Source organism: Theropithecus gelada, chromosome 11, assembly GCF_003255815.1.
Source record: "Theropithecus gelada isolate Dixy chromosome 11, Tgel_1.0, whole genome shotgun sequence".
Taxonomy (NCBI): Eukaryota; Metazoa; Chordata; class Mammalia; order Primates; family Cercopithecidae; genus Theropithecus; species Theropithecus gelada.
In genome coordinates this window covers 105121283-105144748 of record NC_037679.1, presented here as the reverse complement: position 1 = coordinate 105144748, position 23466 = coordinate 105121283, and the positions used below count along the sequence as shown (strand labels likewise).

General features: G+C 35.9%; 1 protein-coding gene across 1 annotated transcript; it reads left to right on the top strand.

The window, feature by feature from the left end:
- The first annotated feature begins 19736 nt into the window (after window positions 1-19736).
- LOC112634883 (taste receptor type 2 member 46) lies at window positions 19737-21383 on the top strand. The gene has a single exon (XM_025402757.1). The coding sequence runs from the start codon at window positions 20131-20133 to the stop codon at window positions 21055-21057; it is 927 nt and encodes a 308-aa protein (XP_025258542.1). The 5' UTR covers window positions 19737-20130; the 3' UTR covers window positions 21058-21383.
- Window positions 21384-23466: the final 2083 nt, after the last annotated feature.

Sequence of the window (23466 nt, the reverse complement as noted above, 5' to 3'; positions counted from 1 at the left end):
AATGGTACAATATTTAGGCCAGAAATCCCAGCTGTGTGCTTTTGAGATGTAATTTTTTTCTTCCTTGTTTTACCAAAGTCATCTCTTTGGGGATGCAGAATTACGTTTGCGTATCAGTCCATTTTCATGCTGCTGACAAAGACATACCTGAGACTGGGAAGAAAAAGAGGTTTAATTAGACTTACAGTACCACATGGCTGGGAGGCCCCAGAATCATGGCAGGAGGTGAAAGGCATTTCTTACATGGTTGTGGCAAGAAAAAATGAGTAAGATGCAAAAGCAGAAACCTCTGATAAATCCACCAGATCTCATGAGACTTATTCACTACAACGAGAACATTATGGGGGAAACTATCTCAATGATTCAAATCATCTCTCACCAGATCCCTCCCACAACATCTGGGAATTATGGGAGTAGAATTCAAGATATTTGGGTGGGGACACAGCCAAACCATACAATTTTGCCCCTGGCCCCTCCAAATCTCGTGTCCTCACATTTTAAAATCAATCATGCCTTCCCAACAGTCCCCCAAAGTCTTAATTCATTTCAACATTAAAAGTCCAGAGTCCAAAGTCTCATCTGAGACAAGGCAAATCCTTTTCACCTATGAACCTGTAAAATCAAAAGCAAGCTAGTTACTTCCCAGATGCAACAAGTATTGAGTAAATATAGCCATTCCAAATGGGAGAAATTGACCAAAATAATGGGTTTCCAGGGCCCATGCAAGTCCAAAATTCAGCAAGCATTCAAATTTTAAAGCTCCAAAATGATCTCCTTTGACTGCAGATCTCACATCCAGGTCACCGTGATTCAAGAGGTGGGTTCCCATGGTCTTTGGCAGCTTCAACCCTGTGTCTTTGCAGGGTACAGCCTCCCTCCCAGCTGCTTTCGTGGGCTGGCATTGAGCATCTGCGGCTTTTCCAGGTGAACGATGCAAGTTGTAGGTAGATCTACCATTCTGGGGTCTGTAGGATGGTGGTCCTCTTCGCACAGCTTCACTAGGTGGTGCCCCAGTAGAGACTGTGTGAGGGCTCTGAGCCCACATTTCCCTTCAACCTGCCCTAGCAGAGTTTCTCCATGAGTGTCCCCTGCTGTGGCAGCAAACTTCTGCCTGACATCCAGGCATTTTGATACATCTTCTGAAATCTAGGTAGAGGTTCTCAAACCCCAATTCTTGACTTAGGTGAAGGCTCAACACCACATGGAAGCTGCCAAAACATGGGGCTTGCACCCTCTGAAGCCATGACCTGAGCTCTATATTGGACCCTTTCAGCCATGGCTGGAGCAGCTGAGACACAGGGCACCAAGTCCCTAGGCTGCACACAGCACAGGGACCCTGGGCCCAGACTTTGAAACAATTTTGTCCTAGGCCTCTGGGCCTGTGATGGGAGGGGCTGCTGTGAAGACCTCTGACATACCCTGGAGACATTTTTCCCTTTGTCTTGGGGATTAACATTCAGCTCCTAGTTAGTTATGCAAATTTCTGCAGCCTGCTTGAATTTTTCCTCAGAAAATGTTTTTTATTTTCCTTTTATTCTTTCTTTCTTTTTTTTTTTTTTTTTGAGATGGAGTCTTTCTCCGTCACCCAGGCTAGAGTGCAGTGGCGTGATCTCAGCTCACTGCAACCTCTGCCTTCCGGGTTCAAGTGATTCTCCTGCATTAGCCTCCCAAGTAGTTGGGATTACAGGTGCCTGCCACCACACCTGGCTAATTTTTGTATTTTTAGTAGAGGTGGGGTTTCACTATGTTGGCCAGGCTGGTCTCAAATGCCTGACCTCGTGATCCATCTACCTGGCTGAATTTTTTTTTTTTTTCCTGTTACATTGTCTGGCTGCACATTTTCCAAATTTTTATGCTCTGCTTCCTTTATAAAACTGAATGCTTGGCTGGGCATGGTGGCTCATGCCTGTAATCCCAGCACTTTGGGAGGCTGAGGCAGGTGGATCTCCTGAGCTCGGGAGTTTGAGACCAGCCTGACCAACATGGAGAAACCCCATCTCTACTAAAAAAAAAAATAAAAAAAATAAAAAAATAAAAAAATTAGCTGAGTGTGGTGGTGCATGCCTGTAATCCCAGCTTCTCAGAAGGCTGAGGCAGAATTGCTTGAACCTGGGAGGCAGAGGTCGCAGTGAGCCGAGATTGTGCCATTGCACTCCAGCCTGAGCAACAAGAGTGAAACTCAGTCTCAAAAAAAAAAAGAAAAAGAAAACTGAATGCCTTTAACAGCACCCAAGTCACTTCTTGAATGCTTTGCTGCTTAGAAATTTCTTCTGTCAAATACCCTAAATCATCTCTCTCAAATTCAAACTTCCAAAAATCCCTGGGGCAGGGGCAAAATGCTGCCAGTCTCTTTGCTAAAACATACCAAGAGTCACCTTTGCTCCAGTTCCCAACAAGTTACTCATCTCCATCTGAGACCACCTCAGCCTGGACCTTACTGTCCATATCACGATCAGGCTTTTGGTCAAAGCCATTCAACAAGTCCCTAGGAAGTTCCACACTTTCCCACATTTTCCTTTCTTCTTCTGAGCCTCTCAAACTGTTCCAAACTCTGCCTGTTACCCAATTCCAAAGTCGCTTCCACATTTTTGGGTATCTTTTCAGCAATGCCTCACTCTATTGCTACCAATTTATTGTATTAGTCTGTTTTCATGCTGCTGATAACAACATACCTGAGACTGGGAAGAGAAAGAGGTTTAATTGGACTTATAGTTCCACATGGCTGAGGAGGCCTCAGAATCATGGCAGGAGGTGAAAAGCATTTCTTACATGGTGGCAGCAAGAGAAAATGAGTAAGATGCAAAAGCAGAACCCCTTGATAAAACCATAAGATCTTGCGAAACTTATTCACTACCAGGAATACAGTATAGGGGAAACCGCCCCCATGATTCTAATTATCTCTCACCGGGCTCTTCCCACTACATGTGGGAATTATGGGAGCACAATTCATTAGCAGACTGGAACCCCACAGGCATGAGCTAGAATGCCACAAAGATGGACTGAAACTGCATCTGCTCTTGCTGCTGCTTACCTTCACAACAAAGGTGTCCTACAGAAACCAGGGCCATTTGTTGTGGAGCTGAACACACAGGAGATAAAGAAACTGAAAGAAGATCCAGAGGAATGGGAGAGCAATGGCAGGCACAGCTGCTGTTTCAGGTCAAGAGGTGAATCAGCAGATCAGCAACAATGAAGTGAGTGCTGACATCCTAGAATACAGACATACATCCTAGAATACTGTATTCTAGGATTCCCTTTCCATCAGTACCTCAACTGAAGTCAGTAAGTGGGGAAGGTGTGTGTGCTACGAAATGGCTGCTGGTTCCCCTCTGTCTTTGAGCTCTCCTAAGAGGATCTCCCTTGCAGGACACCCTAACTGGAAACACACTATGGAGGCAATTTTAAGGAATGCATTTCATTATAGCCAAACTGACACATTAAAAAGCCATCTCAGAAGCTGTCATAATGTCAGTGGAGGCTGGGATCATTCCAGGAATGAAATTTAGTTGGTGAATGACTAAAGGTAATGAAAATAAGTCAATGTTTTTAGGTCCCCAACATTCACCCTGTATTCCATGTTTTTTTTGTTTGTTTGTTTGAGGTGGAGTCTTGCTCTGTCTCCCAGGCTGGAGTGCAGCGGCACAATCTCGCCTCACTGCAAGCTCCGCCTCCTGGGTTCACACCATTCTTCTACCTCAGCCTCCTGAGAAGCTGGGACTACGGGTGCCCACCACCACGCCTGGCTAATTTTTTGTATTTTTAGTAGGGACAGGGTTTCACCGTGTTAGCCAGGATGGTCTTGATCTACTGACCTCGTGATTTGCCCGCCTCGGCCTCCCAAAGTGCTGGGATTACAGGCATGAGCCACCGTGCCCACCCCCTGTATTCCATGTTTAAAATTAACAGGAACAACAAAAATCTGCTCCTATCTAACAGATGAAATTATCCCTCCCTACATTTAGTATTCAGTTTTCCTTAATAATCACCTCAAAATATAGTGGCTCAAAACAGGAATATACACTATTACCTACCAGGTCCCTGTGCATCAAGAATTCAGGGATGACTTGGCTGTGTTTTCTGGCTCTGGGTGTGTCACGTGGTTGTGGTCAAACAGTGGCTCGAGTCACCTTAAAGGCCTCTTCTGAGTGCCTACACCAGGAAGACTCCAAGAGCTGGGGGTGGGCAGTGAACTGAGGCTCCTCAGGGATCTCTTTCTATTTTTATTTTGTTTCTCTACATAGTTTCTCCAGCGTTTGGCTTAAGGCTCCAAGGGCACATGTGACAAGAAGGTGCCAGCTTTTTAAACCTTGGAAGTTCTTCTGTGTCAGTTCCATGGCATACAATTTACTGAAACACATCATGAAGGCCCGTGTTGAAGAGAGAGGGGAATAAGACTCCATCTGTTCTTATGAGGTGTGTCGAAGCACTTGGACATGTTTTCAAACCACCAATCTTGATGATTCAGAAATGTGCTCCACTTTCCAATTTCATCCTGATACAAATGCATTATCTTTGGACGATGCCAATTTTCCCCTCAGTTTCATCATGAGCCTTTCTCCATAATTCAGAATCTGTAGACGATGCTGTAAAACTAATGACTGCCAAGCTATTCTACATGAAATAGTGGGCAAAAGAGGGAAGAAAACTTGATAAGTAGTAAAAATGTATACACGACATTTTTCACTTACACTAAGGATCAAATAACACCCATAGGACCAACCGTCCTATAGATGCTTTCTATAAATTCTGGATAAAATATTTTAAAAAACAACCATCTGAAGGCAATGGAGAATGAACAAAATAGGCAGATATTGGAGAGCGATCAACACTTGGAAGAAGGGAATAGCAAGGAGTGAGTTTCCTGATTTTATTGCATGCTCCAGTGTACACCATGCAGAGGAATAAAACGTCAGTAGAAAAGCTGTAGCCTTACTGGGTTGAAATAACAGAGGACTGAGTTTAGGGTAACAAGAGCCGCAGGAGGTCAGAGGAAAATCTGAGAAAGGAGGAGGTCTGAGAAGGGGAGCCCCAACTTTTGAAAATGAACTGTTCAAAGCTTTGGCTGGTACCTACACTATACCTGTATAGGGCAGCCTTCACATAGTCCAGCTAAAATAACTAAATTGAGATTTCAGTTATCATCAAGTACAGTGAAGACTGAGCTATCAACAAAACACATTGCTTTAGGCAAAGATACTCTTTGCTTGAAAACTCAAACTACATTCCATTACCTTACATAACAGTCATATTCCTTGTCCATTCTTGTTCCTACCATGGTTCTAACTCCTACTTTTATTCATTACATTAATCAAAGTAATTCTCTTTCATAGAGAAAACTGGAAGTTAGGTAATCGAGGAATGTTAAAAATAACTATTTTAGCAGATGTGCAAAATTCTCAAGCACATATATTACAACTTTCTATAGTCATATATATCCTTTATATACTTGCTTGAATTGGCATAGAAAACCCTCAGTTTGTTAATGTAATTCAAAGAAATAGCCACTCCATAATATATAAAATAAGAATAAAAGTTACATATATATTTATTATTTATATAAACTGTGATTGATGACCACATTCATTATTCCATCCTACCTAGAAATTTTCTAAAGATTTTCATGAACTCACTGAATTTAATACTACTTTGCAGCCCTTAATTGACTTAGGAATCTTGGAAATTAAATTTAAGCTGATAGGCTACAGAAAATAATTACTGTCAATATGTGGAATTTTTCATAATTTGTATTCAGTTTATTTGAAAACATGATTTTACATTCTTTTGGTATTTTAACATTATGTGGGCATATTAGTTTACCTTATCAGTAAACAGATATAGGAATTTAGGAATTCTTTTTTTTTTTTAATTTATTTGTAAGTTTCATAGGTACAGAGTAGGTGTATATATTTATTGGGTACATGAGATGTGTTGGTACAGGCATGCAATGTGTAATAATCACATAATGAAGAATGAGGTAGCCATCCCCTCGAACGTTTACCTTTTTTGTTACAAACAATCCAGTTATAGTCTTTTAGTTGTTTTAAAATGTACAATTAAATTATCATTGACTATTGAATAGTAGGTCTTATTCATTCTTTCTGGGTTTTTTTTGTTGTTGTTGTTGTTTGTTTGTTTTTTTTTTTTGTAACCATTAACCAGCCACACCTTCCCTTTAGCCCTGACTCCCTTTCCAAGCCTTTGGTAACCATCCTTCCCTCTCTATATCCATGAGCTCAATTGTTTTGATTTTAAGATCCCACGGATAAGTGAGAAAGTGCAATATTTGCACAGAAAGAGAAAGAAGTGTTTGCCTTTTTCTGTGCAAACATTGCAGTTATTTCTGACTTATTTAACATAACACAATAATCTCCAGTTCTACTCATATTGCTGCAAATGACAGGATCTCATTTTTTAAATGGCTGAATAGTACTCCATTGTGTATATGTACCACATTATCTTTATCTATTCATCTGTTGCTGGACACTTAGGTTGCTTCCAAATCTTGGCTATTGTGAACAGTGCTACAACAAACATGGGAGTGTAGATCCCTCTTTGATAAACTTATTTCCTTTCTTTTGGGTAGATATCCGCTAGTGAGATTGCTGGATCATATGGTAGCTCTAATTTTAGTCTTTTGAGAAACCTTTCAGCTGTTTTCCATAGTGATTGTAGTAATTTACATTCCCACCTGCAGTCTACATTGGTTTCCATTTTTCCACATCCTCACCAGCATTTGTTACTGCCTGTCTTTTGGATATAAAGTGTTTTAACTGGATGACATGATATCTCATTTTAGGTTTGATTTGCATTTCTCTGTGTGATCCATGATGTTGAGTATCTTTTCATATGTCTGTTTGACATTTGCGTATCTTCTTTTGAGAAATGCCTATTCAAATCTTTCATCCATTTTTGATCAGATTGTTAGCATGTTTTTTCCTATACGGTTGTTTGAGGTCCTTTTATATTCTGGTTATTAATCCCTTGTCAGATGAGTAGTTTGCAAATATTTTCTCCCATTCTGTGGGTTGTCTCCTCACTTTGTTGATCATACCCTTTGCTGTGTAGAAGGTTTTTTTAACTTGATGTGATCCCAATTGCGCATTTTTGACTTGGTTGCCTGTGCTTGGGAGATATTACTACTCAAGAAATTTTTGCCCAGACCCATGTCCTGGAGAGTTTCTCTGATGTTTTCCTATGGTATTTTCATAGTTTGAGGCCTTAGATATATATTTTAATCCATTTTTGTATGATTTTTGTATAGATATATGGGTCTAGTTTCATTCTTCTACATATGGATATTCAGTTGTCCCAGCACCATTTATTGAAGAGACTGTCTTTCCCCCAGTTTATGTTCTTAGCAGCTTTGTCAAAAATGAGTTCACTATAGGTGTGTGGATTTGTTTCTAAGTTGTCTATTCTGTTCCATTGGTCTATGTGTCTGTTTTAATGTCAGTACCATGCTGTTTTGGTTACTATAGCATCTGTAGTATAATTTGAAGTCAGGTAACTTGATTCCTCCAGTTTTGTTCTTTTTGCTTAGGATGGTTTTGGCTATTTTTGGTCTGTTGTGGCTCCATATAAATTTTAGGATTGCTTTCTCTATTTCTGTGAAGAATGTTTTTGGTATTTTGATAGGAATGGCATTGAATCTGTAGATTCTTTGTGTGTACCAGTTTAACAATGTTGATTCTTCTAATCCATGAACTTGGAGTATTTTCTCTTTTGTTGGGTGTCCTTTTCAATTTCTTTCATTAGCGTTTTATAGGTTTTATTATAGAGATCTTTCATTTCTTTGGTTAAGTTAAATCCCAGGTATTTAATTTAGTGTGTGGCATTTGTAAGTGTGATTACTTTTTTGATTTTGTGTTCAGATTGTTCACTATTGGCATATAGAAATATACTAATTTTTGTATTTTGATTTTGTATCCTGCAAATTTACTGAATTTGTTCATCAGTTCTAATGGTTTTTTGGTACAGCCTTCAAGTTTTACAGATATAAGATCATATTGTTTGCAAACAAGGATAATTTGACTTATTCCTTTCCTATTTGGATGCTCTTTATTTATTTTTCTTGTCTGATTGCTCTAGCTAGAACTTGTATTATTATGTTGAATAACAGTAGTGAAAGTGAGCATTCTTGTCATGTTCCAGATCTTAGAGGAAAGCCTTTTAGTGTTTCCCATTCAGTATGAAACTAGTCGTGGGTCTCTTTATATGGTTTTTATTATGTTGAGATGTTCCTTCTATATCCAGTTTTTTTGAGTGCTTTTATCATGAAGGAATGTTGAATTTTATCAAATGCTTTTTCAGCATTAATGTAAATGATCATATGGTTCTTGTCCTTCATTCTGTTGATACGATGTATCACATTGATTGATTTGTATATGTTGAACCATCCTTGCATCCCAGGGATAAATCCCACTTGGCCATAGGGAATTATCTTTTTAATGTATTATTACATTTGGTTTGCTAGTATATTGTTGAGACTTTTTCATCAATATTCATCAGAGATATTTGCTTGTTGTTTTTCTTTTCAGATGTGTCTTAGTCTGGTTTTGGTATCAGGGTAATAAGAGTTTCAAGAATGAGCCTGGATGTATTCCCTCTTCCTCTGTTTTTCAGAATAGTTTGAGTAGGATTGGTATCAGTTCTTCTTTAAATGTTTGGTAGAATTCAGCTCTAAAGTCATCTGCTGCCAGGCTGTTTTTTTTTTTTTTTTTTTTTAGTAAACTGGGAGATTTAAATTGCAGATTCAATCTCATTACCTGTTTTTGGTCTTATCAAGTTTTAGATTTCTTTATGGTTCAATCCTGGTAGGTTGTATGTGCCTAGGAATTTGTCCACTTTTTTCTAGAGATTCCAGTTTATTGGCATATAGTTGCTCATAGTAGTCACTAATAGTTTTTTGAATTTCTGTGGTATCAGTTGTAATATCTCCTTTTTCATCTCTGATTTTATTAATTTGTATCTTTTTTTCTTAGTCTGCCTAAGTGTTTGTCAATGTTGTCTAACTTTTCAAAAAAACAAGGTTTGTTTCATTGATCTTTTCTATTGTTTTCTTCATTTCAATTCCATTTATTTCTACTTTTGTAATAAAGATCAGTAATTTGTAATTGCTTCTACTAATATTGGGTTTGGGTTACTCTTGTTTTTCTAGATCTTTAAGATACACATTTAGGTCATTTATTTGAAGTTTTTCTTCTTTTCTGATGTAGGCCCTTATAGCTATAAACTTCCTTCTTAGTATTGCTTTTGCTGTATCCCATAGATTTTGGTATATTGTGTTTCCACTATCACTTGTTTCTAGCATTTTTGCCATTTCCTTTTAAATTTCTTTGTTGACCTACTGGTCATTCAGGAGTATTTTATTTCATTTCCATGTTTGTGTAGTTTCCAAAATTCCTCTTGTTAATGATTTCTTGTTTTATTCCATTGTGGTTAGTGTAGATGCTTGGTATTATTTCAATTTTTTGGATTGTTTAAGACTTGTTTTGTTATCTAACATATGGTCTATCCTTGAGAATAATCCATGTGCTGAGGAAAAAATTGTTTATTCTGCAACTGTTGGATGAAATGTTAAGTAAATATATAAAAGTCAATTTGTTCTATAGTACAGATTGAGTCTAATGTTTCTTTGTTGATTTTCTGTCTGGAGGATCTGTCCAATGCTGAAAATGGAATGTTAATGTCTCCATCTATTATAGTATTTGCTCTAATCATATTTGATTTATATACCTGGGAGCTCCAGTGTTGAGTGAATATATCTTTACAATTGTTATATCCTTTTGATGAATTGACCCGTTTATCATTGTATGTTGACCTTCTTTGTCTCTTCATAGGTTTTTTCTTGAAATCTATTTTGTCTAATATTAGTATAGCTACTCCTCTTTCTTTGGTTTCCATTGCCATGGAATATCTTTTCCATCCCTTTATTTTCTATCTTTGCATGTCTGTATAGGTGAATTGTGTTTCTTATAGGTAACTGATTAGTGATTTTTTTTTTTCCAATTAGCTAGCATATACCTTTTGCTTGGAGAGTTTAGTCCATTTACATTCAATGTTATTATTGGTAGTAAAGACTTACTTCTGATATTTTGTTATTTGTTTTCTGGTTATGTTGTGGTCTGCTCTTCTTTCTTTCCTTCCTATCTTTCTTAGTGAAGGCTATTTTCTCTGGTGATATGATATAGCTTCTTGCTTTTTATTTTTTTGTGTATCCATTGTATTATGTTTTTTGATGTGATTACTATGAGGCTTGCAAATACTATCTTGTAACCCATTATTTCAAGCTGATTACAACTTAGCACTGTTTGCATAAGCAAACAAACTAGCACAAAAACTAAACAGATGAAGACTCTACACCTTAACACCATCTTCTCAGTTTTTAACTTTTTGCTGTCACTATTTATATCTCATTGTGCTGTCTATATCTTCAAAGGTTGTGGGAACTATTTTTTTTTTTATCGGTTCATGATTTAATTTTTTTACTTTAGCGAGGTTTATGCACCAGATTTACAGGGTTATACTAGTCTGTGTTTTTCTGTCTCCTTACTATTACCAGTGAGTTTCATAGCTTCAGGTGATTCCATATTGCTCATTAATGCCCTTTTCTTTTGTATTGAAGTAATCCTTTTAACGTTTCTTATGGGACAGATCTGGTGTTGATGAAATCCCTTAGCTTTTGTTGGTTTGGAAAAGTCTTTATTTCTCTTTCATGTTTGAAGAATATTTTCTCCAGTAACACTATTCTGGGCTAAAAGTTTTTTCCTTCAACACTTCTAATATGTCATACCACTGTCTCCTGCCCTTTTTCCACTGAAAAGTTGACTGCTGCTAGATGTAGTGGAGCTCCATTGTACATTATTTGTTTCTTTTCTTTTGCTGCTTTATAATCCTTTCTTTATCCTTGACCTTAGGGAAATTGATTATTAAATTCTTTGAGGTAGTCTTCTTCAGTTTTCCCAGCATTGTTTGTTGAGAAAAACGATTAATTCCTTTCGAATTGCAATAGTACCTTTTTTTGAAATCAATTGACCATGAATATTGGTGTTAGTTTCTGGACTCTCAGTTGTGTTTCATTGTTTTTTTCTGTCTACTGTAATGCGAGTACCATAGAATCCTAATTAGTGCAGCTTTGAAGTAAGCTTTGACATCAGAAAGTGTAATCCTCCAAATTTCTTATTTTTTAACAATTTCTTTCTGTGATCTGTTCACTTGGCATTTCCAGATATATTTTAGGAGTAGTTTTCCACTTTCTGTGAAAAAAAAGTCTTCTGGGATTTAATAGGGATTGCACTGAATATATATAAGTTGACTCTTCACCTATAAACACTCTTCTTGTGCTGGATTTCAGTTCAGCTGGTCATCCTTGCTTGTTCAACTCTGTGATGAATTGAAAATATAATTTCAGCCTTTTATTTTTCTTATCCTAGTTGTTTCAGAAGGATGTCATGCCTTTCTGAACCTTGTGTGTTCTGCTCAAAAATGGAAGTTCTCAGCCAGGTGTGGTTGTTCATACCTGTATCCAAGCAGTTTGGGAGGCCAAGATGAGGGGACCACTTGAGCACAGGAGTTGAAGACCTGACTGGGCAACATAGGGAGACTCTGTCTCTACAAAAAAATAAAAAAAAAATTATCTGGGTGTTTTCGTGCATGCCTGTAGTCCCAGCTACTCACAAGGTGAGGTGGGAGGACCACTTGAGCCCAAAAGTTTGAGGCTGCAGTGAGCTGTGATGTAGCCAGTGCACTCCAGCCTGGGTGACAGAGGAAGAACCTGTCTCCCTCCCTCCACCCGTAACAAGGAGGTTCTCACTGGTGTCTTTTACGTATCAAGTAACACGTGATCATATGAAAAATTAATAATCCTTGATTCCTGCCTGTACCAGACAGGTAAAATTGAAAGCAGTTATACAAATAGTATATTAACTCCTCTTAAAGACTTCCCAAAGAGAATATTATTATCATCTGTATTTTACAGATGATTATACCAAGGCAGAGAGTAGTTGTTAAATGAGATCTCAGACCACACCTATATGAAGCAGAAAATCTGGTTTCTTGTCTTGGCAGTCTGACTCCAAAATCCTCTCTTAGAAACAGTTATACTATGAGAATGGAAAATAAATAAAATCCAAGATTGGAGACTGATTTTTAACATCTATTCATCTTAAACCATTAAGTAAACCATTAAACAATCAAAAATAAATTAAACAGAGAAAAATAAAACCAAATATTCATATACAAAGGAGTCTAGACTCTTCAATGAAAAACGTGTTTTTCAAGTGACCCACAATAGTTACATAATTACTGCATATTTTATTTAAACAATAAATATGTAAGTATTAACTAGACTCAAGAGAATAACTTAGTGAAAGGACTAAGCATGAGCGGTAAGTTTTATAAATATTGAAAATGGGCCAAAAAGCCCAAATGGGAAAATAGGTCTATTTCCACCTGGATGATCTCCCTGAAATTAATTTTCCATTTTGGAAATTATAGGACAATAATTCCTCCTATTTATGAGGGGTGAGTATGTGTGTATGTGTGTGTACATATAATAGTTTATACAAAAATATTACTTAGTAGCAACCAGGTTTTAAGGACTATTGGCCTTTTTGAGGTTCCTAAGAAAACCTTGAATGCTTTCGGTAGGAAAAGTTGGGCTTCACTCTATGTATTACTGGTGTTGAAAAAAAATAAATCTACTTTGGTGATGATCCTAGGTGTCCTCAAGCTCCGTTCACCAGGCTATACAACCAATGTGTCATATATGTATTGAGTTGTAAAATACCTCTAACAACTGAAGTTGCTGAGCACAAATTATGGAGACATTAAACAAGGAAAAATTGCAGAACAATTAAAAAAACTCTTCCTTGACATGCTAGTAGGTGGGAATTCAGCTTTCACTTCAACATCAATATGGAAAATTTTATCTTACAGCGAGGACATTGTGTTTGAACAGGAGTTAATTTGAGCTGTTTTGGAAATTATCATGTTTTCCATAAAGACAGCATTGATTTCATCCATTGCCATATTGAGATGCTTTCCCATTTGACATTGGTCACAGAATTTAAAAGGAACAAGAACATTGCTACACATTCAGGAACCAGGTACACATAAAAGTTAAGGTCAGGACCTTAAAGGGAATCTTGTCCAGTGATATTAGGCCTACTTTTTAAAACATTCAGACATGATAAATTTACTACCAATCATTTTTTCAATAACAGCAATGATATATTTATTTTTCCCATGGACACCTACATTAAGCTTGTAGACTATTTTTATATTTCAACATTTTTTTCTTTGAGTCCTTTTAAAAGTTGTTAAACAATCCTGAAATTTCCTTTACAGTATGCTGTTAACTAATTATATTTTTTCAAAGTCCTTTGGCATAATGATTGATTAAAGGAAGTATCTCCAGTATAATTACACTTGCTTATAACAAAAAAGTATTCGAAACTTGAAGCAAAAAGGTTAGACAAATTTATAATGAAATATAAATAAATATGTATACTATACAAGGCATTATTAATAAATGTATATGAATAACCATCATAGAATGAAAAAATATTAATATAATTTATTGAAGTAAAAATACATTCTAAATTAGAATAGAAAAGGGCTTAGAAAATGTTTTTAAATAATATGTTGCATAAATATAAAACTGTAAATATTACTCTGATGTTACTTATATTGGAAAGGATATGACACAATGGGAATTTTCATATGCTACTCCTAGGATCATAAATCTGTACAGTCATTTTGGCTGAGTATAGCATTATCTGATTAAGATGAAGGATAACATCCTAAGACCCAGTATTTACACTCTTATGTGAATACCTATACATACACATGCATATCAGTGAATTTCAATAGCTAAGTTGAGAAGTCCTTAGAATGTCTATCAGTTCTCCAAATGGATAAACAAATTTGGCATACTTATACAATGGAATACTATACAGTGATCAAAATTAACAAACAAGACTGACATGTTTACAACAGGATAATACAACAAAGAAAATGAACAAATTTGAGCTACATAGATAATAATACTGGCAGATGTGAAAGGAATTATTAAGATGGAAAAATGTATTTAGAATAATCTCATTTACATAAAGTTTGAAAAAACATGTTTTTAATACATTGTAATTTGTTACATTGGTGATAAAACTCTACAGTGAAATATATGAGTGATCATCATAACAATTGGGATAGTCAGGAGGGAGGAGATAAAAGGGAAATATCAACAAGAAGACATATACTGGGAGTATCTGAATTGCTGGCAAATTCTATTTTCTGACCAAGGTGTGGTAACATCGATGTTAATGTTATAATTTTTTCTCTTACTCTTTATTAGGTTTTATTACTCTCTGTATGTTATGCTCCCCAATAAAAAAAACATTAAAAAAGCAGAAACATAAAGTTCACTTCTATGTATAAAATTAGGGTGATACAGCATATTCTCACAGATACCATTGTAATTAGAGTTTTTGCTGAATAAAGGAGAATAGAGCATTATGGTACTAAGAAATCCAATTTAAAATTTAAAACATTTCTTTTTTTTATTTTGAGACAAGGTCTCACTCTGTTGTCCAGGCTGGAGTGCACAAGCACAATCTCGGCTTAGTGCAACCTCTGCCACCTGGGCTGAAGTGATTCTCTCAACTCAGCCTCCAGAGTAGCTAGGACAACAGGTGTGCACAACCACTCCCTGCTAAATTTTTCTGGTTTTGGTAGAGACAGGGTTTTTCCATGTTGTCCAGGCTGGTCTTGAACTCCCGTGCTCAGGCAATCCACCTGCCTCAGCCTCCCAAAATGCTGGGAATACAGTTATGAGCCACCACACCTAGCCCAAATCTTTTCTTAAAATAATTTTTAAAAAAAGATAAACAAGAACTGTAAATCCACCTACTTAATGCTAATATGAATTTGAAACATCAAAATTTGAATATTTATGATTGCTAGACACCTTTTTTCTTATTTCTAATTTAATTATTTATAATTCACATTTCATAGTGTCAGAAAGTCATGAATTTCCAATAAATTATAGTAAGATAGATATTAAATATATAGACCTATTATCCCAAAATGTGTCTCTAAATGAAATATGTATATTCATATTGTTAGCATTCTAATTTCACAATACTATTCATGTGTACACCTGTGTGTTGGGTTAAATATTTTGTTACTATAATTTTTTTGGTTCTGCATTAGAGAAAAAAAATCATAGAAAGGCAAATTTGTTAAGGTATAAAACATATTTAGCATGATCTTTGTGTATGTTTGTGCATATATAATGCTACTTTGACTGCTATAGTAAAATAATACAGATTTAGTCACTACACCTAAGAATGTAAAAAAGCATTTACAAGAACTCGGCTTGCTAATGATGCTTTTAAAAGATGAAATAAAGTTGATATGCTGTCTATTACATACAGTATTTGTCTATGTTCATATTGAAAACTGCACAAAAGAAAACCAAAATAGAATCCTAATTGTTGGAGATCACTTTTGCTATGAATTTTTAAAGTGTAATAAAATTATAAAGGCAAATAAATCATTGAAAATATGTTGCTTTTACTTTATTCTTGATGAAATACCATGTGAGGGTATTTGCCTAGGCCTGATGCTGAGAATCACAGAAGTATCATGAGGCCATGAGGAAGAATAAGTGTTCTCTCATCACCCTGAACTCCAGTACTTAGAAACAAGCCTGAAATCGTATTTATCAAAAAGCATTCTTCCTTTCACTGCCATCATCATTATCATCATTATGTATATCCACATCTATCTCATTAAATGATTTATTTTTGAAATATTTAAGCACATAATTTGGAAAATAAGTAATTTTAGAAAGATCATAATTGTTGGAAAGTTACAGGAGTAAACAGCAAAGTTTAAGTCAAGCTCAATACATTTAGATTTAGAAATTAAGTGTAGTTTATTTTACAATACATTGCTTAAGCAAATAATTATTTATGGATGAGCTTAAAGTAATCCTCTTTTCACTATGATCACGATAGAAATAATTTAGATTTTAGTGTAGCTAAAACTCCCTAATAAGAAAGACAAAGCAAATAACACATTTTATGAGCAAGCTTTTCTTTTCTAAAGAGCGGGTTTTAGGACCAAATTGTCAAACAGAAGTAAGACCTCAGATCTTCTGTCACACTTGAGTGAGTGATGATGGAGTTCGAAGGTTGTAGGTCTATAACCAAAACTATATTCAAGGATATGGATTAAATGGTGGAATTCCATAGAAGCACCAGATTCAGTTTTGTTTCCATGGGACTAAAAGTCCTTCAATCTTTCATAAACTCGTAAGTACTGTTTTACGATTTGATCTTTTAAAGATGTTATAAACGAAGAAGACTTGATTCCTGCTAATAAAAACAGAGTAAAATTTAAATCATGGAATAGAATGGTGGAGCTGAGGTTGAGATACTATATTTTACTAATTGTATGACATTTGAGATCCAGTGCTGCTCACTGAATTTCCCTGTGAGGAGAGTTTGTGGTGATGACCCAACAATAGACAAGCTACTATCCAAAAAAAAGCTGTCACAGCAAATCAATTTCCAGTTTCTTCCAAGTTGCATGAGAAGGCCTAGACCATGATTTTAATCTCTTCTGTGACCTGAGTATTACAAAAAGAAGAAAATCACTACCATTTTCATTTCAGGTATACTAAAAATTTATAACAACTCCTTTTTTAAGAACTTCGCGTTAGGAATACGTTGTTTAGTTTCTCCATTAAAAAATGATTTATAGAAGGAAAACTTAAAGTTCATTTCTACCCCTAAAACAATAAGATAAAAATGGGTAATCAACATTGAGAATCCAATAGACAGAGATAACAACCAGTTAAACATAAGAAGAAAGAATTAGTGAATTGGAAGATAACTACCCAGAATGAAGCATAAAGAGACCAAGGGATACAAAATATAAGGCTAGAGGGTCAGAGATATTTAAGCTACAATCAGAACAACTAACATACTTCTGGAGTTCTGGAAGATTAGAAGAGAGAAAATGGGGCAGAAGAAATGTGGATGTTTTTCCAAAAGTGTTAAAGTGTATCAGTTCATATATTTTTAGAAACCATCAAACTTCAGACAAGATAACTAGAATCAAATTAACATAAAATGATAGGACATCAAAGACCAATAGAAAACCTGAAAAGTAACAAGAGGAAAAGATAGATTACATTAAAGGGAATAGCAGTCTAAATGACAGCCTGATTTTCAACAGACAAAAATGAAGCTAGAGTTCAGTGGAATCATGTCTTCAGTGTATTTCAAAAGTAGTATACACCTTGATAAACAGAAACTTAAAATGATATTTTTTCAGATAAAAGAAAAATTATTATTATTTTTGTTGGTAGAGTAAGAGTCTCACTCTATTGTCCAGGCTGGAGTTCAGTGGTAGGATCATGGCTTACTGCAGTCTGGAACTCCTGGGCTCAAAGCATCCTCCCACCTCAGCCTTGTGAGTAGCTTCACGATGCCTGGCTAACTTTTTCATTCATTGTAAAGGGAGTTTTGTTGTGTTGCACAGACTGGTCTTGAACTCCTGGGTGCTCCTGCCCCAGCCTTACAAAATGTTGGGATTATGGGTGTGAGCGACCCCGCCTGGCCAGTAAAGGGACTTATTGAAAATATTAAGTTGAACATATGAGAAGGAATGCAAATTAATGAAAGTGGTAAATATGTGCATAATTCTAAATGAATGTTTACTGTAAAAAATAATAATGTCTTGTTGGGGTAATTATGTAATTGACAAGGCATATGCAAATGGCAAAAAATAGACTGGAGGTAAAGGTGACAGGAATAAATTTAGTTAAAGTAGTTTTTGAACTTTTCTATGTCTATGAGGAGACTTTGAACAATGACCCTGTATTTCTATCCAAAAGCACATATACAAAGAAATTGAATCAATGATATATGAAAGAATGCTATAGTAGAATTATTAATAACTGTTCAAAAAAGAAGCTGGCCAAATACATATTAAGGATGGATGAATCATTACAGTAAGTCCATACAATGGAACAATATAGAGAAGTGAAAAAAAATCACATGTACTTGCAACTATGTGACTAAATTTCAGAAACATAATGTTGAGTCCAAGAAGCCACAAACAAGAAAAACATGTAGGATTTCATCTACACACAGTGCAAAGCAGGCCAGACCAAGCTATGCAGTTTAGGGTTGCATACCCAGGTGGTAAATATGAAGAAAATTAAGGAAATAATCATTATAAATTATGGATATCGCTTATCTCAGGAGGTGTGAAGAAGGGTTTAGTTGTTTGGAAAGTGGCATGGAGGTGGACCTGGGCTGTTTTCAGTGTTCCTTGTCTTGCTCTGCATCATGGTTACTTGAGTGTTTATGACACACTGCGGTATTTCCCATTTTTGTTTTGGTTCATTTCTAAGTGTGCATTATAATTTTAATATAAAAATTTTTAATTAAGAGAAATGTCTCATAGAAATTATCATTACTCACCTCATTATATACTGAGGGGAAAATAAACTACTTGTATACATTCTTATACAACTCTAAGAGAGTTGAAGTGAGAACTTTCTTATTTAGTTGCAACGGGAGGAAATTTGAGACGGTGTTATCTGCTACCCCCAGATTTTTCCAAAGGATTTCTTCTAGCCATAGTTTTCTACCTCACAGGAACAAATATTTGCCATTCCCCACCCATTTTTTATTTTGGCTCCTGAATTCCTGACACAACAAGGTTGTATGTATTTCCCACACTCTTGTTTAGCAGAGTTCGTTTATCAGTTATGTTTCTCTGCAAGAGAAACCCTCCAAAACTACATTAGACATTTATATATGACATGTTTTGTATTTCATTTTTCTAAATGGGTTTGGTGGATGACTGTGGTGATTTCAGATGGGCCAGATTCTGCATCTTGGAGGTCCTTAGAGTTTGGCCAATTTAGTCTGGATCAGGTGGGGACAATCTGCCTTCATTAGTTTCTGATTCTCCTCTGGGAACAGTGTACTAGCCAGGCGATATTCTCATTGTGAATGGAAAGAGGAAGAATCCCCAGTATGGAAGCCATCTCAAATCTCTATGCAAAGTGTAGTCATTTTCTGTTCATGAAAGTAAGTAAATGATTGAACTCCAAGTTCAGGGGAAAGGCAGTCTTCCTGTGATGGGAGGATGCTGCAAGATGATATATGAAAGGGTCTGGTAGTCAGGAATACTTATAAAATTGCTGAATATTTTAATTAAATAATAAATATTTAAACATTAGGCTTCAGAGAAACTTTACCAAAGACCTAAGAGTTAGAGATATGTTTGATAAATAAATAATATTCATGGGCTGAAAACCCTGAGTGGGAAAACAGGACTAATTTCAGCTGGACAACCTCTTGGAAACTCATTTCTTTATTTTGGAAATTATGAGAAAATAATTCATTCCATTCATAGGTGGAGGGCACATGTGTTTGTTTGTGTGTGTATTTATGAGCTTGAGAATAATGAAGTCACACAAAAGTATTAGCAGCAACCAGATCTTATGGAGTACTGGCCTGCCTGTGGTTCTCAAGTAAATCTTAGATGCTTTTGATAAAAGAAGGATGGATTCTGTGTATTTAAATCTGGTGTTTAAAAAAGACTGTATAGGTGATGATCTTAGTTATGACCAAGCTCCCTTTAAGAATTTAGACATTTAATATATGATCTCTGTATTGGGTTATAAAACTTCCCTAACAACTAAAGTCGTTAAAGACAAATGATGGAGAGGTTACATAAGGAAAAATTGCAAACACTGAAAGTGAATATGTCCTTGTTTGCATACTAGTACATGAGAATTCAGGTTTCATGTCAACTTCAGTATGAATAATTCCAGCTTATAACAAGAACAGACAGTGAATGAATGAGTTAATTTGAGTTGTTTTGAAAACAAGAATGTTTTCCATAAAGAGAGCATTGAACTCATCCATTAGCATGCTATGGTGGTTTCTGGCTTTACACTGGTCACAACAATAAAAAGTAAAAAGAATGTCACAGCACATACACAAATCAGGTGCGTATAGAATTTAAGGTCAGGATATTCAAGCAATCACAACCAGTGATATTACACTAGCATTTAAAAAATTTCTCTTTGTCTGTTTGGATATGATAACTTTTCTGTCCATCACTTTTTCCATTCTAGTAGGGGTTATATTTGTTATTGGAAATTTTGCTAATGGCTTCATAGCATTGGTACATTCCATTGAGTGGGTGAAAAGACAAAAAATCTCCTTTGCTGACCAAATTCTCACTGGTCTGGCTGTCTCCAGAGTTGCTTTGCTCTGGGTATTATTACTAAATTGGTATGCAAGTGAGTTTAATCTAGCTTTTTATAGTGAAGAAGTAAGAATCACTGTTTATAATGTCTGGGCAGTAACCAACCATTTCAGCAACTGGCTTTCTACTAGCCTCAGCATGTTTTATTTGCTCAAGATTGCCACTTTCTCCAACCTGATTTTTCTTCACTTAAAGAGGAAAGTTAAGAGTGTCATTCTGGTGACACTGTGGGGGCCTTTGCTATTTTTGGTTTGTCATCTTTTTGTGATGAACATGAATCAGATTGTGTGGAGAAAAGAATATGAAGGAAACATGACTTGGAGGATCAAATTGAGGAGTGCAACGTACCTTTCAAATGTGACTATAGGCATGCTAGCAAACCTTATACCCCTCACTCTGACCCTGATATCCTTTCTGCTGTTAATCTGTTCTCTGTGTAAACATCTCAAGAAGATGCAGCTCCATGGCAAAGGATCTCAAGATCCCAGCACCAAGGTCCACACAAAAGCTTTGCAAATTGTGACCTCCTTTCTCCTATTATGTGCCATTTACTTTCTGTCCATGGTCCTATCAGTTTGGAATTTTGAGCTGGAAAACAAACCTGTCTTCATGTTCTGCCAAGCTATCATATTCAGCTATCCTTCAACCCACCCATTCATCCTGATTTGGGGAAACAAGAAGCTAAAGCAGATTTTTCTTTCAGTTTTGTGGAACGTGAGGTACTGGGTGAAAGGACAGAAGCCTTCATCTCCATAGATTCACGAGAGGGCCATTGTGTGTCTTCTAGCAGAAAACAAACTGGTGGTGTATGAAACATTTTCTATTTCTTACTGGGTTTTCTGTAATGTATGTATATGAATAATTTCCAAACCTATATCTAGAAAAGTCTTTTACCTAATGTTAGTCTAGAAAAGTATGTGTATGTGTGTGTTTGTATGAAAAACTGAAGAACATTGACAATAACATGCTTTTTATTGTTTTTTCACAAAAACTGCCAAACTATAGAAAATAATTCCTTAGAATTATGAAGCAGTTTTATTTTATATATGTATTTCATATTTCATTTGAAGAATTTGTCTATTTATAATTATTAAGAACTAACAGCTTATCTCAGGAAAATATTGCTTTTTTCTTTTGTTATTTGAACTACACAAATGTGCCACAGTGTGCTTAGAATTCGTTGTTTTAACCTACAACTTTCTGGATAATAAAGTCGTTCAATTCTAAATCAATAATGAGGATGTATCTTCAGGGTTTTATTCATGATGGATTTCTATTTTATGCTTAGTAAAAAGCAATCAGAATTATTGTTAGAAAACAATGTACACAAAACAATTCGAGTGACAAGCATACGTTGAGTAAATTTTGTCTGTGTCTACCATAAACTACTGATGAATGTTAGATTTAATGTAAGTATGTGAATAGCTTAGAGAAAAATCTCTTCTATAAGAGGGATGAAAAATCATGATCATGATCTTGATTGCTGTTATCAGCTTCCATATGCAGTTAGAAAAGTCATTTCTTCCAGGTTTGAATTAAAGAAATGCTTGTTTTGAAATTGAGCTCTGATGTAAATTATTTTAGTATTTTTTCTAAAGCCCTTCTAAGCTCCTGAATTCTAATGATATCCTTATCTTCCATTTGTCAAATTCCTTCTAAACTTCAGATAAGAGAACTCCAATCTTCCCTTTTCTAAAAAAAAACTATCAATGTGAAACTACTACAGAAATTATGGAAAATAATTCAGTGAAACTTTTTGTAAATGTTAAAATAGTATCTACGAAATCTATGTATTAATTATAGGATGTACCCTAGTGTTGTAATTTTGTTGTCAGTGGTGAAATGGAAGTGTGTTGACATATTCATTAATAGGAAGTTCCATTATAAGAAGGAAATGTACAGTCTTGTTCACAGCTAAATTCTATATGACAGTATTAATTCTTGGTGCTATGAAATTTTAACAGTGTTGTTTCAACCTTACGATAAATCATCCCCACACCTGATTTATGTACTTTTTAAAATCATGTATCATCCTCTGTACAATGTAAGTACGCTAAAAGAAGAAATCATATCTGCCTGGCTTTCTGTTGAATCCCAGGACCTAGAACCCAGCAGCAAGAATAGATGGTCAAAAATGATGTTTTAGTAAACAAATAAATGGGTGGATAAAACACATAAGTTGATGTGGTAAACCAATGAAAAGGAAACTCATCACAAAATCTGCAGTTGCATGAATTCCTCTGTTCTGGTCTCAGGTTGAGGTTACAGGCTTATCCAAGAAGAATCATTCCTCAGAGGAAAAGTTTGGCTATTCCACAATTTTAGGGGAAATATCACAATAATAGAGTCTTGATGCAGCTGTATCAGGTGTCTGAATTGGAGATAAGGTAGAACATCAAAATTAGATGGCACCTGTTACAATATTTTTAAGAAGCATATAAAATACTTTGATCTATTTGCATATGTATTTTTTTACTGTGAATTATATATTTGCATTATGATATTTTCTTGTTGGTTATCATATAAAAAATTCATTTCCTCTCAAAAAATTGAGTTGGTAACCAGCTACTTTACTAAAATATTTTTAATGTAATACCTTATATTAAAGCGATGACATTTATTTGGAAGGCAAGTTCAAGACAAAAATGGCAGGGAAATATGGAAATCGACACAAGAACAAATGTGAAACAATGTGTGGTGATGTCTGGTGTGACTCTGCTGGCAGCCACTTCACAGTGAGGTGAGAGAGACAGCACGGTGGTCATCAGATGCATGCACTTGGCTCCTAGCACTTTTCCAGACGGGCTACAAGGGCAAACCGCAGCCGGCATTAGTCCATGGAAGAGAGAGAGGAAGGAGAATGTATCTGCTCAGCTGTCATTAGTGTTGTATTTCCCATTGGCCGTGGTATTCCTGAGGCAGAACAACCATCTCTGTTGTTCTGTCTTACATCATCCAGTCCCTTGGTGGAGGTTATGGAAGTCAGACCTCATGCCCACAGTGTGGTGATGCATTCAAGTTCTAAATGGAAGGACAATCTGCATCAGGCAAGACGTTGATGAGGGAAATGGGAGATAGTGAAGGGAATCTAGGAAAGCACATGTCTGTGTCCAGTGCGGTCCGATCCTTTTGCCACTCAGACGTGCTCATGCCCTCCAGTCATGG